Below are 15,699 nucleotides of genomic sequence, written 5' to 3'. Positions count from 1 at the left end.
GACGAGGACAAAAAGTAGGAGGAGGAGGACAAGGAGGAGGAGGAGGAGAATGAAGAAGAGGAGGAGGAGGTGGAGGAAGAGGAGGAGGACGAGGACGAGGAGGAGGAGGACGAGGAGGAGGAGGAGGAGGACAAAGAGTAGGAGGAGGAGTACGGGGAGGAGGAGATCGAGGAGGAGGACGAGGATGAGGAGGAGGAGGAGGACGAGGACGAAGACGAGGAGGAGGATGAGGAGGAAGAGGCGGAGGAAGAGGAGGAGGAGAAGAATGATGACGAGGAGGAGAAGGAGGACGAGGATTAGAAAGAGGAGGACGAGGACGAGGATGACGAGGACGAGGAGGAGGAGGAAGAGGACGAGGACGAGGACAAGGAGGAGGAGGAGGAGGAGGAGGATGAGGAGGACGATGAGGACGAGGACAATAACGAGGAGGAGGAGGACGAGGAGGAGGAGGAGAAGGAGGTGGACGGGGACGAGTACGAGGATGAAGACGAGGACGAGGCGGAGGCGGAAGAGGCGGAGGAAGAGGAATAGGAGGAGAAGGAGGACGAGGAGGAGAAGGAGGATGAGGATGAGGAAGAGGAGGACGAGGAGGAGGAGGAGGAGGACGAGGAGGAGGAGGATGAGTAGTAGGAGGACGAGGACAAGGACGAGGACGAGGAGGAGGAGGAAGAGGAGGAGGAGGAGGAGGAGGATGAAGAGGAGGAGGAGGACAAGTAGGAGGAGGGCGAGGAGGATGAGGGGGAGGACGAAGAGGATGAGGAGGAGGAGGACGAGGATGAAGAAGAGGAGGAGGAAGACGAGGACGAGGAGGAGGACGAAATGGAAGAGGAGGAGGAGGAGGAGCAGGAGGAGGAGGAGGAGGAGGAGATGGAGCAGGAGGAGGAAGAGAATGGGGAAGAGGAGGACGACGAGGAGGAGGACGAGGAGGAAGACGAGGCGGAGGACGAAGAGGACGAGGCCGAGGAGGACAAGGACGAGGACGAGGAGGAGGAGGAGGACTAGGAGGAGGAGAAGGAGGACGAGGAGGAGGAGGACGAAGAGGAGGAGGAAGCCGAGGATTAGGAGGCCGAGGTCGAGGACGAGCATGAGGAGGAGGATGAGGAGGAGGACGAGGACGAGGAGGAGGAGGACGAGGAGGAGGAGGAGGATGAGGAGTAGGAGGAGGATGAGAAGGAGGAGGACGAGGACGAGGACGTGGATGAAGTTGACTAGGAGGAGGAGGAGGAAAAGGAGGAGGAAGAAGAGGGGGTGGAGGAGGAGGAGGAGGAGTATTAGGACGAGGACGAGGATGACGAGGACGAGAAGGAGGAGGACGAGGACCAGGACGAGGACGAGGATGAGGACGAGAAGGAGGATTAGGAGGAGGACGAGGAGAAGGACGAGGAGGACGAGTAGGACTACGAGGACGACGAGGAGGACGAGGAGGACGAGGAGGAGGGCCAGGAGGCGGACAAGAATGAGGAGGACGAGGAGGATGACGAGGAGGAGGACTAGGACGAGGAGGAGGAGGAGGACGATGACAAGGAGGTGTAGGACGAGGAGGAGAAGGATGAGGATGAGGAAAAGGATGAAGATGCAGAGGGCAAGGAGGATGAGGAGGAGGACGAGGAGGAGGAGGATGAGGATGAGGAGGAGGAGAACGAGGAGGAGGAGGAGGACGAGGAGGAGGAGGATGAGGAGGAGGAGGAGGAGAACGAGGAGGAGGAGGAGGACAAGGAGGAGGACGAGGAGGAAGAGAAGAATGACGATGATGAGGAGGATGAGGAGGAGGACAATGACAAGGAGGATGAGGAGGTGTAGGAGAAAGGGGAGGAGCAGGAGGAGGAAGAGGAGGAGGAAGACGACAAGGACTAGGGCAAGTATAAGGAAGATGGGGAGGAGGAGGAGAACAAGGAAGAGGAGGAGGCAGAGAAGCATGAAGAGGAGGAATAGGAGGAGGAAGAGAGAGGACAAGGACAAGGAGGATGGTGAGGTTGAGGAGGAGGAGGACAATGAGGAGGAGGAGGTGGAGAAGAAGGATGAGGACGAGGACGAGTAGGAGAAGGATGAGGATGAGGAAAAGGATGAAGATGCAGAGGACAATGAGGATGAGGAAGAGGAGGAGGAGGAGAAAGAAGATGAACAGGAGGAGGAGGAGGACAAGGAGGAGAATAAAGAGGAGGAGGACAAGGATGTAAATAATGATGGGAGACAAGTCCATTCTATAATGTCAACAAGTCTCAGTTTATTTCAAGCACACATGTACAGTTATACCCATTATAATGAAGCTCATGCATATTGCAAAACTTAGGCTCATCATTGGTGTATTAAAAACAGGTCAACCCCGCCTTTGGAGCTTTCTAAGCTTGCTTTGTTTTCCCTTACGTTTATCTTTTTGCTGACCATTCTACTGTTGGGAACCAGCTTACCCAAGGACATAAGATATTATTGCTACATCTGCTATTGCTGCACTGTGCAATTTTCAGCTACTGCTTCACTAACTGCACGTAGTCATGTCTTTTCTCACGAAGCCATTCATCCACAAAACTCTCCACATTTCTTATCATTCATGCTGTGACATTCAATAGCCCATTATCAGCAAATGTCTGTCCTGAGGGAGGATTGATTGTGGAAGAGATAAGGAAAAACTGCCCACTTAACACAGGACAACTGCCATACAGAAGGCAAATAGAACACATCTTGCTTTTCAGTCTGGGACAGGAGGACACAAACAAAATCAGCTGAGAAGGCGGCACTCTGAAAAACAAACCAGAACTGACAGAAAATGAATGGGACAGAAATCAGTAATTCTGATAGTTTTACTTATTATCAAAATAAATCACACCCACCCAGCCCCAAACAATCCTGACCCCACACCCTCAAATTTGGATCTCACTTCTCCCGATCACCTTCCAACCCCATCTCATCCTGGAGGCTGTGGAATTGAGCAATTTTAGCATGGGACTGAGGTGGGAACCAGCCATTTTGAGGTGGGATTGAGTCACTTTGAGGTGACAGACAAATCCACTTTGGGTTTTGGAGTGCAAAGATATGGAGAATACTACCAGATATCCCCCAAGAACCCACAAATCCTCCAGAATATGTTCCCAAACAGTAAAGTCCACCTCAAATACCTCTTAAATGGTGGGACTTCTGACATCTCTGGTCAATACTCTTTTTAGTAATTTTTCAGGTGTTTTTAAGTGATAAAGACAAGTCAGAAGTAAATTAGGGCCAAACCAAAACCAGAGACCCCTTGAGCATCTCCTGGACACTGGACAAAACAAACTCATCAGAAATCAAATTTAACCCTACATAAAATGCCTTGAGAAAGATTTGCTCTTCCCACAAGTCATTTCTGATGGAAACACAAATAAATCCCAAACATGAATAGACAAACAACAGAAGCAATTCTCTGGCAATTCCAAATTTCATCAGTTCCAGCACAGCTCCAGCTCAGATGCTGGCAGGTTCCAAAAAAAAAAAAACCAAACACGGAAATTTGGCCCAATACAGATTATTAAAAGGAAGGGAAAGGTCTGTGTAACTTTCACAAAGGTGACAGGGACCAAGAAAATAATGCTTCTTCCCCCAAAGCCCATGAATTCAGGAGTTATTTGGGAATTTAGCTACTTGAGCTGGGCTTCTTGTAGGATTTAAGTAGCCTTGTGTTCCTCACCGGGTGGTGAATGATCCTTGTCAGTCTTGCTGGTATCATTTGGTCCCTTTCCTCCAGTGATTTTAACAGACTTTTCAAAGAAGGACAACAAAATATTTTCTTTAAACTGGCCACCCACAAGAGCTATTTTCCTCATAAGTTCTCCCAAAAGTCACTCAGAGGAAGCTGCATCCAAGTTTCCAAGAGTTCCTCCAGAAAGAGCCACAAGCTCCTCAGAGGAGAGAACCATGCTGTTGTCTAAGGCACCTGGGGTCAGACAACAGAGCCCTGAACTCACTGTGCCAAAATAATGTTGCAATCTGGATAATGAAATTGTTAGAGAGATGCCTCTGCCCCAATTAAGGTGCTAACAAGATCAATTCCAAAGTGGATTTTATTGAACAGTAAATGTGAGGTAGAGAGAGATGGAAAGAAAAAGAGAAGAGAGCAAGGGAGTGACAGGGACAGAGATCTCCCATGGGGCGGGGCAAGTGTGACATTGTCCCCTGTGTGCGTGGCCTTCCCAGGGTGGGGGTTTTACACCTGAGCCAGTTTGGGTAAGGGGGGTGGTGTTCACCCCCCACCCCGAGCAGGGATTGCCTCACTGTTTCAGGTTACAATGTCAGATGTAACCAAAAGTGTTTTCAGTCACCATCTCCATAAACTGTTATCAACAGGTGGGCAGTGTTCTTTATCTCTTCCATGGCTCAGCCCTGATAACGCCCTCCAGGGGCCATCTTCTCTTAATGGGCCATTGAGTGTCACTGCAGCACTGATAAAATTACATCATCCCATTGTGGGATGCTCCGCCCAGGGGGAGGAACCAAGAATTCCTGCCTGGATATAATCTCACCATTTGCAACACCACGACCACCTTGCCTACTGCATTCCCAGAGGACAAGAGCTCCATAACCACCACTGGACCTGCAAGGAAGACCAGACCCTTCTACAGGATCACCGCTTTGGCAGAATCACGTTCATCACTCCAGCCGGACTGCAGACACGATTTCATCAGACTGCTACCACCACCCTGAGCAACGGGGTGTCCGGTTATATCCTGACTCTGTCAGGTTAAGCCAGTGTTTCTCTATCATTGCCTTGATCTTAATTTTCTTACTCAATTGTGATTCTGGCTTAGACTCTCTCCCTGTTTTGCTTTGATACAGTACAAAACTCACTGTACTCATCCCTTGTTTTCCTCCCAAAACAGGATTTCCCATCCAAAAACCTTCACGAAATGGAGAAGGAGGCTGCGAGGAAGAGGAAGGAGCCCTGGGACACCGAGGCGGGTGAGGAGGAAGTCAGATCCCCTTTCCCCCTCTCTCCTGCTCCATCTCCCAGCCCAGCCTGGCCCCCAGCTGCAGGACAGCCCCGCTGCCGGTGTCCTCCTGCCGGGGATGCACTGAGGGGATCTCCTTGCCCTTCCCTGTGGCACGGAGGCAAATCCCATCCTCTCCTTGTCCTTCCTCCCGCAGATGAGGAGCTAAGGGTGGAGAGCAGAGAGGACAAATCCCCATGGCAGAACCTTGTGGAAGAGGCTGTTTTGAGTGGCTCCATGGTGCAGGAACCCAATGGGAGCTGCACGAGGAGGGGCTGCAAACGCAGATCGAGGGGATCTGAGGAGGAAAGATGCACTCTGGTCCAGGAAGGTGGACAGAGCTTCAGCCAGAGCTCAGGGCTGGTGGTCCCTGAGCAGCTTCATGATGAGGAGAAGCCCCATAAGTGCTCAGAGTGTGGGAAGAGCTTCAGGTCAAACTCCAACCTGATCCAGCACCAGAGGATCCACACTGGGGAGAAGCCCTATGAGTGTGAGGAATGTGGAAAGAGCTTTTGGTCAAATTCCAACGTGATCCAGCACAAGAGGATTCACACTGGGGAGAGGCCCTACGAGTGTGGGGAATGTGGGAAGAGCTTCAGGCAGATCTCCCACCTGAGCAGCCACAAGAGGATCCACACTGGGGAAAGGCCCTATGAGTGTAGGGAGTGTGGGAAGAGCTTCAGGCAGTGTGGTGCCCTGATTGTCCACCAGAAGATCCACACTGGGGAGCGACCCTACGAGTGTTCCAAGTGTGGGAAGGGGTTTCAGACTCGCTCCTATCTCCTCTTGCACTATCGAGCTCATACAGATGAGAGGCCCTTCTGCTGCCCTGACTGTGGGAAGGGATTCAAGCACAACTCCTCCCTTGTCAGGCACCGGCGCATCCACACTGGTGAGAGGCCCTATGGGTGTCCCCAGTGTGGGAAGAGCTTCACCCAGAGCTCTCACTTGACCAAACACCAACAGAGGTACCAGTAACGGAAGCCCCAAGAGTGTCCCGCCTGCAGGAAGAGCTTCGTGCTCTGCTCCAGCTCCATCCCCCACTGCAGGACCCACATTGGGCACAGGTCTGGTGACCCACATTCCCTGTGATCAATGTTGGGAACACACCTGACTGGTTATCCTTTTGGTTTGGCCCTAATTTTCCTCTGATTCATCTTTATTCTTCAAACACAGCCAAAACAGGGTTAAATTAAAGAAACTGATCAAAAATATCTGAATTGTCACCATTTCACAGGAGTTTGAGGGGGAATTTAGGATTTAGGGACGCATTCTGTGTGGAGTGCCCCTGTTGCTGAGAGGCAGGAGTTTGATCTCACCCTTCTTGTGTTGCCAATAATTCCTCCCTTGACCCAAACCCAAACTCCACCCCTGGGATACCCTATACAAATCCCATGGCTCTGCATTTGCCCTGTCTTTCGGTGATAAGAAATGGATTTTGGAGTTTTGTGAAACCAAGATACATCTCATTTGTTCCTGCCGCCGGCAGCTGCACTCACCCTGGACACCATGAACTCAACTTCTGGAGGATTTGTGGGTTCTGGGGTGATTTTGGGCAGTGTTCTCCATCTCTTTGCATTTCAAAAGCCAAGAGGGATGAATTTGTCACCACAAAACCACTCAATCCCACTGAAAATAACTGGATTTTAAACTATAAAGGCACAATCCCACCTCAAATTGCTTGTTCCCCCTCAAAAAAACCCTCAATCCCACACAAAGCTCACTCGATTCCACAGCTGACCGGGTGGAATGGGGTTGGGAGGAGATTGGGAGAATTGTGAACCCAGTTTGGAGTGGAGAGATTGGGATTGTGTGGGGCTGGGTGGTTGGGATGTATCTGATAGTGAATAAAACTTTCAGAGTTAATGATGTTTGTCCCATTCATTTTCAGTCAGTTCTGTTTGCAGAGTGGCTCCTTCTCAGCTGTTTAAATTCCTATAAAAATCCTTTTTTAAAAATAATCTAACCCAAACAATCCAAAAACCAATATCCATATAAAACCACCCATCTGCAATTATATTTCTTAAAACTATTTAAATTTTTTTAGAGTGTTTAAGGGTGTTATTAAATTTTAATTGTTTGGTTAAATTGTAAGAGACATTATAGTGGTGTTTGGTTTCGTGTTTAGTATATTTGTAGTATGAATTGTTTCACTAAGGTGTGTTCCATTGTATGTTTAGATTGGCCGGTGCTGGGAGAGGCGCTGGGCTCTGCCTGGCAACTGATGAGTCAGAGCCGTCCCGGGCGCTGATTGGCTGAAAATCGCCAGGCGGGACCAGCGCCGAGTTCCTGCCCGGGAACTGAATCGTCATCAACGCCGCGCGCTCTGATTGGCCAGGATCTGCTTCGGGGCGGGGCCGGGAGGAACTGGGGACCCCCAGGAGCCCCCCGGGTTTGGGGGTTTCCATCCCCCCTCGGCCCCCGGGGCGGCCTTGGGGCCACCCCAACACCCCCAAAATGGGGAGGGTCCCCGGAGCCGCTTGGAAGTCCCAAAAATGGGCTGGAAGCGGCAGGAGCCGCCCCAAAAAGGGATTGAAGGGTCCGGTCCGGGAATGGCTCCGATCCGGATTGGGGCGGGCTGGGATTGAGGGAGGGTCCGGTCAGCGGCTGCGGAGGGGCTGGGATTGGGGAGGGGTCCGGGATTGAGGGGATGGGTCCATTCCTGGACTGGAGCAGGATCGCTCCCTGGGGGTGGGCTCCATTATTGAGTCAGGGTCTCTCCCCTTCCCGATCCCAATCCCGTTCCCTGATCCTGTTCCCGATCCCATTCCCATTTCTGTTCCCGTTCCCGGGCCAGTTCCCGATCCCGATCTCATTCCCAACCCCATTACACTCCCACTCCGGATCCCGATCCCATTCCCGTTCCTGTTCTCGATCCCGATCCCACCGCTGTTTCCAGGGAATGGCTCCTATCCCAACCCCGACCCCAAACCCGGGGGGTCAAACACTGGGGTCAAACACCCCAAATCCCAACACTGGGAGGGGGGAGGTCAAACAGCCCCAAACCCAAACTCTGGGATGTCAACCTCCCCCCTGCCCCAAACCCCCCAAATCCCAGATCCTGGGGTGTCAAACACTCCCCAGTTCCCAAAAGATGGTGTTAAATCCTCTTGACCCGAAATCCTGGGGTTCAAAATATTTGGGGTGTCCAACACCCCCAATTCCCAAAGTCTGGGGTCAAATACCCCAAATCCCAAATCCTGATGTGTCAAACACCCCCAGCCCCCAAAGTTTGGGGTTAAAACCCCCAAGACCCGACTCCTGGGGTTTGAAATATCTGGGTTGTCCAACCCTCCTCCTCGTCAAAGTTTGGGGTCAAACCCCTCAATTCCCAAACTTTGGGATCAATCCCCCCCAATCCCAAACCCTGGGGTGTCAAATCCCCCTGATCTCCCCCACTTTGGGGTTAAATCCCCCCAAATCAGTTGGTCAATCCCCCCAGTTTCCAAATTTTTGGGTCTAAACCCCCAAACCCCAAATCCTGGCGGTTGAAACACCTGGTTTGCCAACCACCCTGACCCAAACATTTGGGGATGAAACCCCCTGATTCCCAAATCTTGGGAAAAAAAAAAAAACAAGATCCCAAACCCTGGGGTGTCAAGCTCCCCCAGTTCCCAAAGTTTGGGATCAAAAACTCCCAAACCCAGAGGTGTCAAACCCCCCTAAACCCCAAATTTTAGGATCAATCCTCCCAGTCCCCAAAGTTTGGGGTCATGACCCCCCCCCCCCCCCCCCCCACAAATGTGGGGCCTGTGGGACCGAGGGACCATTGTGACACCACAGGGCCTCAGGGAACCATGGAGACCATTATGACTCTTTGGGGTGTCATGGGACCAAGGGACCATTGTGATATGGCGAGACCCCAGGGAGCCAATGGTCCATTGTGACATTACAAGGCCTCATGGAATCATGGAGACACCATTAAGAGACTTCACAGCCTCATGGAACCAAGGGGCCATTGTGCCTCTGTGGGGCACCATGGAACCAAGGATTCCATTGTGACACTGAGGGGACTCATGGGATCATGGAAACCATTGGGATACTATGAGCCCCCATGGAATAAGGAAAGCATTGTGACACTGTGAGGCCTCATGGCACCAGTGAGACCATTGTGACCCTGGGGGTCCCCACAGAACCAAGAGGACCATTGTGACACTGTGGGGCCTCGTGAAACCAAGAGGCCTTTGTGGCACTGCAGGGCTGCAGGGAACCAAAGTGCTATTGTGACACTGCAGGGCCTCGTGTCATCAGTGCTCCATTGTGACCCTGTGGAGCCAAAGGAGACCATTGTGACATCGCAAACCTCAGGGCCGAAAGGTCCATTGTTACATTGTGGCCTCATGGAACAGAGGAGTCCCATGTCATTGTGGGGCCTGGGGAACCACGGAGACCACTGGGACATTGTGGGGCCCCAAGGAACCAAGGGAACACGGGACAGGTCTGGCTGGTTTGGCCTCCAGGGGCTGCCTGACAGCTTGGCACCTGCAGGGTCTCTTCTCATCTGCTATTGAAGCACTGGGGCTTGGGGCTTTCTTTCCTATGGAAAAGAACTCTCCTTCTCCTCCAGGTGTCCATGGCCAGAATTCAGATTTCATCTCTATTTCCTTATATCCAGGGATTGTTCCCATGGACATATTGCCAGGAAAAATCAGGCTGGCAGTCATTTCTTAAGGGTCACTGCTTACCTGTCCACAAAAGACTAGGGAAGGCTCCATGCTTTCCCTCCTATGGGGAAGAACTGTGCTGCTTCTCCAGGTGCCCATGGGCAAAATTTGGATTCTGTCTCCAAAATTCCCTATATCCAGAGACTGCCCCCAGACAAAATCTGCCATTCCTGCCAAGTCTGGCTGGCCTTGGCCTAATGAGGCTCTCACCTGACTTCCTATGCACTAGGGCTCTATGCTTTCCTTCCTATGGAAAAGAACTGTCCCTCTCCTGCAGGTGGTCATGGCCAGAATTGGAATTTCACCTCCAAGTGCAGATTGTGACAGACTGGAGGTGATTGTTGGCTGGAAACATTTCATGTGTGAGGGAGGAAAGGGCAGGTCCACCCTTGCCCTGCCCTGGAACCCCAGCCCTGCCCTGCCCTGGAACCCCAATCCTCCCAGAGCCTCTATCCCAGCCCAGCAGTGTCTGCCAGTCCCTGGCACAGCACAGGCAATGCTGCACAGCCACCTCTGGAGCCCCAGCCCAGCTCCTGAGTGACCAAATGACCCCAAGTCCCACCTGGGGGAAGGGCCCAGGAAGACCAAGGGGTATTTAAGGCTGACCACAAGGCAAGCACACATCTTGACCTTACCTCCTCTTGGAATTTCCATCTGAACACTGCTGGAATCCAGGAGTTGGTAGATGAGTGTGTGCTTCTCTCTGTGTATCTTATTTTTCTCTCTTTCTGTATCTACTTCTTCTATTTCTGTACTCTTGCAAATATTGATTAACTTAAAATTGAACAGGCTTAGAGTTTGTGAAGCTGAGTGGGCCAAGTTAATGCTTTGAGAAGTTTTGTTGTTGTTGTTGTTGTTGTTGATTGAATGCTATATTAAAACGTTTGCCAAAGTTTCTCTGATTTTCTAAATTTCCCAGTAAAAGCTGGTTTGTTGTTTAGAGCTCCTGAGAAACTCTTGATAATATTGCTTCAGTACATCCAAATCAGAGGACACAGATTATTGTCATTCCTTTTAAATGTCTCCATTAGAGAGTTAAATGTCTCCTTGGTGCCACAGGGTCACACTGGCCCCTTGTTTCCATGGGGCCCTGCAGTGTCACACTGGTGGTGTCATATTGGATCCTTGGTTCCATGAGGCCCAGATGTGTCACGCTGGCCTCTTGTTTCCATGGGGCTCCATAGTGTCACAATGGTCCCTTGCTTCCATGAGGCCTTGCAGGGTCACAGGGGTCTCCTTGGTGCCACAGGATCACAATGGACCCTTGGTTCCATGGGCACTCACAGTGTCAGAAGGGTCTCCTTGGCTCCATGGGGCCCTGCAGAGCCCCTTGATTCAACGAGGCCTCAAAGTGTCAGAATGGCCTCCAGGATTCCAATGGGACCCACAATGTCACAATGGACCTTTGGTTCCGTGGGGTCCCACACTGTTCCATGAATCCTTAGTTCCATGGGGCCCTGCAGCTCCTTGGATCCATGGTGCCACTCAGTGTGACAGCTGCCCCTTGGCCTGCCAACACTCCATAGTGTCACAATGGCCCCTCGGTTCAATGGGGCCTTGTGGTGTCACAATGGCTCAGTGAGGCCTTTAGTGTCACAAGAGTGTCCCTGATTCCATGAGTGTTGGAACCCTGGATGCTGAGAATGTTAAACTTGCTGTGCTGAAAGGCACAGACTTGCAAGAGAACACTGCATTTGACCTGAGGCTGTGGAGAAGGCTTCCAAAATTGATTAATAGCACTGGGGTTACAGGTGTGCAGTTGGTTAGACGTGTATACAACCACAGGGTGGAAAAGTTAGAGTTTGGGGGTTTAGAACATAGTAATAAATATGAAGCAAGATGGAGGTTTTAGGGTGGAGACAGGGTCTTCTCATTTACCTTCTTCTTACCTCCTTCTTCATGGGTTTGGGTGATATTTTGTGATTGGACAGAAAAGTCTGCACTGCTGGCTTCGAGGGATCAGTTATTGGGTCAAAAGGGAAAATAATTTCGGTGTAATTTCTTGATTGGATAGTTTTAAAAGACCTTGTAACAAGAGATATTTGGCCATTTTGTGACTTGCTAATGAAAGACTGCAGAACTCAGTTGTGAGGCTGCAACACTGATAAGAAACAAGAAGAACCTGAGTCTGAACACGAACTACCCTCTCAAGTACCTTCAATCCTGATCACAACACAGGTAGAAAAAACAAGCAGAGCACCCACACCTAAGGCCTGGCAGTGTGACAACAGACCATTGGTTTCACTGAGCCCCACAGTGTCACGATGGTCCCCTTGGCTCCACGAGGCTCTGAAGTGCCACAGAGGCCCTTTGGTTTCACAAGGCCTCAAAATGTAGAAATGGTCTGCATGGTTCCATGAGGCCCTGCTGGGTCACAATGGACCTTTGGTTCCAGGATGCCCCAGAGTGACACAATGGTGACACAATGGTTCCATTGGACCCTTCATCCCATGGAGACCCACAGTGTTCACTGCAGTCCCCTTGATTCCATGAGGCCCTGCCATGCTCTCATGGCCCCTTGGTTCCAGTGAATCCCAAAGTGTCAGAACAGTCTCCATTGTTCCATGAGGCCCCACAAAGTCACTGTGGTCCCCTTGGTTCCACAGGGCCCCACAGTGCCACAATGGACTCTTGGCTCCATGAGGTGCCATGCTGTGTCCCAATGGCTCATGGTTCCATGAGGCCACACAGCTTAACAATGGTCCCTTGGTTCCATGAGGCCTCGCTGTGTCACAATGGACTTGGAGTTCCATGAGCTTTCCTACTGCCAAAAACAGTCTCCCTGGTTCCACAGTGTCACCATGGTCCCATTGTTCCATGAGGTTCCATGGCAGAACCTTGGTTCCATGGCCACCTTGGTTCCGTGTGATCTTGCAGTGTCACAATGGACCTGTGGTTCCACGAGGCCTTGCTGTGTCAGAATGGCCCCTTGGTTCCAAGAGGTTTCTCAGGGTCACAATGGTCTCCTTGGATCCGTGGTGTCACAATGGACCATTGGTTCAATGTGGCCCCAGTGTGCCAAAATGGATTTGGGTTCCATGGGGTTCCGCTGTGTCACCATGGACCCTTTGTTCCATGAGTTTGCACAGAGTCACAGCTGACTCCTGGGTTCTGTGAGGCCCCATGGCCACCAAATCTCTGAAATATCAGAACAAGACTCCTTAACACTAATTTGCTATTTAAGAGGGGATCATTTATTCAGGCCTTGGGTCTAGTGAGGGATAACTCCTAACCGTATGTGGACATGTAACTCTACCTGTGTGTTGCTTATACACAGTCGCTAAATGTGTATTACAATTTACCCATTTCCATAAAACCCACCCGAAGTTCCCAGGTTCAGTCCTTGCTTTTTGTATCACTGCACCCTTGAGCCAGATGTCTTCTACACTTCCAACTGTCCTTGCTGGAAAAGCAGCTCCTGCACACCCTGTTCCTGTGTTAAAAGTTCCCAGGCAAGGTAAAAATGGAATAAACCCTTTTGGTATCAGCCCAAGGCTTTGTGTGTCCAGGCAGGGGCAGCAGGAGGCAGAGCTGCCAGCAAAGGAAGGGCCAGCGAGGTGGGGCAGCCGGGGGTGACGACAGCCTGCAGGGACAGAGGCGCAGGGCAGGGACACCGTGGGACAGCCTGGGCTGCAGAGGGCTCAGGGATGTGCAGCAGCTGCAAGGCCCTGACAGAGCCAACCTGTGCAGCCCTTTGGCCATGGCTGCTGGCCCTGGGCCTGAGGCCACGAGGGGACAAGTGACCCTTGCAGCCCTGGGGCGTCAGTGCCTCCTTGTTCCTGCTCAGCAGCCTGGCAGGGGCCGCCCCATGGTCCTGCCCTTGGCACTGCACATCCCCACATGCCAGTGCCCATCCCGGGAAGAGCCCTGAGCAATGAGGGAGAGACAGGATCTGCCTTGCCAGGGGCTGGGGCTCAGGCCTGGGCCCTTTGCATTCCTGAAACACATCCAGGTTTGCTCAGCACCAGAGCCACCTTCCCCTTGCTTGTCCCCAGCTGTCATCACTGCCTCCAGTGTTCTGCTCTGACTGGAACCTGGGGACACTTTCTCAGTCCTGTTCCTCAGTGGGACCCATTAAAACTTCAAGAAACTTTGGAGTTTAAATTTAGCTTTGAGTTCTTGAGAAGTTTTTTGAAGACACTCTCAGGGACTGAGTCTGATGTAAACAACACCAAAGCCCTGAGAGGGTCATTAAAGTTTTCCTCTTCCAGTTGTGGAGAAAGATTTCAAAGAGCTTGTAAGAAATACACATTCCTGTTTTAAAGGGTGTATTTTATTACATTTCTCTTTAGATCAGAGGCGATTGCAGCATTCTGTGATTGATATTGAGCCAGGGTCTCCCCTCAGGAGCTCTGGCCTGCTCAGAGAAGCTGTGCCCTGAGCTCTGGCCCAGCGTGGACAACCTTGCTCCACATTGCCCCAGCCCATCCTGTCTGTCCTCACTCACCTGGGACCTGCTGTGCCTGCAGAGCTGGCTGCACCCAGCCTAAGAGGGGCTTTCCCTTTTTCTATGTTTGGAACAATCTAAAACCCCTGAGTTTCCCCATGGAAACAGACACCCTCCTCAGGTGTGTGCCAGCCCAAGGTGCCACCAAAACCACTCCAGACCGGCCCTGGGCCAGCTGTGAGGGTGGATCATCAGCCCCAGCTGCACTGGGCACTGCAAGGGGCTGTGGCCATGGGCACTGCACTGACCCCACTGCTGGGTTTGGCTGCCACGGCAGCCCTGAGAAATTAAACTGTCCTTGGAAACACTGGGGAGGACTGGGACATACTGGGGAACACTGGGAATGCTGTGGGAGACACTGGGACATACTGGGAGTGATGCTGTGAAGGGCTGGGACAGCCTGGGAACATGAGGAATGCTGAGGGGGAATCTGGGTGGGCTGGGATGGACTTGGGGGTACACTGGGACACACTGGGACATACTGGGAGTGAAACTGGGGGATACTGGGACAAACTAGGGACATTGCGGGGAAGACTGGGCAACACTGGGGCATACTGTGGATGACATTGGGAGGAACTGGGAGGGCCTGGGAATAAACTCAGGTGTATTGGGAGGGACTGGGTTGTACTGGGAGGGATTGGAGGGGCACTGGGGCTGCACTGGGAATGGGCTGTTCCCGCCCCCGCCGCCTCCCATTTGCCGAGGCTCCCGCACATCATCACAGCCCCAACCAATCAGCGACAGGCATGATGGCTTTGGGGGCGGTGCCTGAAGTCAGCGCCATCTTTTCTTTTGCCTACATCTCCCATCATGCACCGCAGCCCAATAGAGCCCCATTAGGGCCGGGACTACAACGCCCGTCATGCCCCGCGCTCCACAGAACCCCGGTACCGCCCCCATCTCTCCCGTCAGTGTCCCCCAGACCCTCCGGGATCCCCAAGTGCCCTCAGCGCCCATTCGGGACCCCCTAAAACTGTCCTCGGATCCCCTGAGTGCTCCCAGCCCCACAGGTGCCCGGTACAGCCACTTCTGGGAATTCCTCTCATCCCCCGCGGCCCCAGAGCCCCTCCGAACACAGTTCTGCGCCTAAAATTCTTGCCGCGCCCTGTACCCTAAGGAACCTGGTTAAATCTCCCCAAGCTCCCCCGAGTGCCCCAGAGCCCCCGAGGACCTCAAGTCGCGGCTCGGATGCAAAAGTGTCTCCCGAGGGCCTTCCCGGGCCCCAAACGCCGCGTCCGAGACACTTCCGGGACTACAGCTCCCATCATGCTCCGCGGCGCACGGCCAGCGCAGTTCCAGCCGTGACTTCATCTCCCGTCATGCACCGCGCCCCACCGAGAGCCGCTGTAGGTGTTCTAGAACTCCCGTGATGCTCCGCGGCCCCGTTGCACCGCATTGTACCCGCGCCTACAACTCCCATCAGCCCCCGCGCCCAGCGAGCCCCGCCCGAGCCCCCCGAGTGCTCCCCCGGACCCCGAAGGGCCCCAAATTCCCCTCGCTGACCTCCAGGGCCCCGGACCCCCGAGTGCTCCCCCGGACCCCGAACTGCCCCTCAGGATCCCTGAGTGCCCCTCCAAGCGCCCGCCCGGCTCCCCCAGGGGTCCCCCAGACCCTCAAGTTCTCTCTGAATTCC

At 52.7% G+C, this 15,699-nt stretch overlaps 1 protein-coding gene and 1 long non-coding RNA gene across 2 annotated transcripts in view; one reads left to right on the top strand and one right to left on the bottom strand.

The window, feature by feature from the left end:
- The window catches only part of LOC146764349 (uncharacterized), a 30,033-nt gene extending 14,706 nt beyond the window's left edge, over positions 1-15,327 (bottom strand). Inside the window, exon 1 of the long non-coding RNA XR_014950936.1 lies at positions 15,238-15,327. This is a non-coding gene — a long non-coding RNA (uncharacterized LOC146764349). The remainder of the gene's footprint in view (positions 1-15,237) is intronic.
- Positions 3,886-6,684, top strand: LOC146764350 (uncharacterized). The gene is made up of 4 exons (XM_085564975.1): positions 3,886-3,909; positions 4,804-4,923; positions 5,109-5,434; positions 5,519-6,684. Exons 1-4 carry the CDS (start codon positions 3,886-3,888, stop codon positions 5,931-5,933), a joined length of 885 nt encoding a protein of 294 aa, XP_085421101.1. The 3' UTR covers positions 5,934-6,684.
- Positions 15,328-15,699: the final 372 nt, after the last annotated feature.

Source organism: Lonchura striata, chromosome 35 (assembly GCF_050655825.1).
Source record: "Lonchura striata isolate lonStrDom1 chromosome 35, ASM5065582v1, whole genome shotgun sequence".
NCBI lineage: Eukaryota > Metazoa > Chordata > Aves > Passeriformes > Estrildidae > Lonchura > Lonchura striata.
The sequence above is the reverse complement of the archived record's forward strand: the minus strand, read 5'-3'. Positions and strand labels throughout refer to the sequence as shown.

Bases quoted from the DNA above. Each gene is read 5' to 3' on its own strand.
- LOC146764350 (XM_085564975.1), top strand. From the start codon at position 3,886: ATGCTGTTGTCTAAGGCACCTGGG. The intron at 3,910-4,803 runs GTCAGACAACAG...GCTTTGATACAG, and splicing joins TGTTGTCTAAGGCACCTGGG to TACAAAACTCACTGTACTCA. The intron at 5,435-5,518 runs GCCCTATGAGTG...CACTGGGGAGAG, and splicing joins AGGATCCACACTGGGGAGAA to GCCCTACGAGTGTGGGGAAT.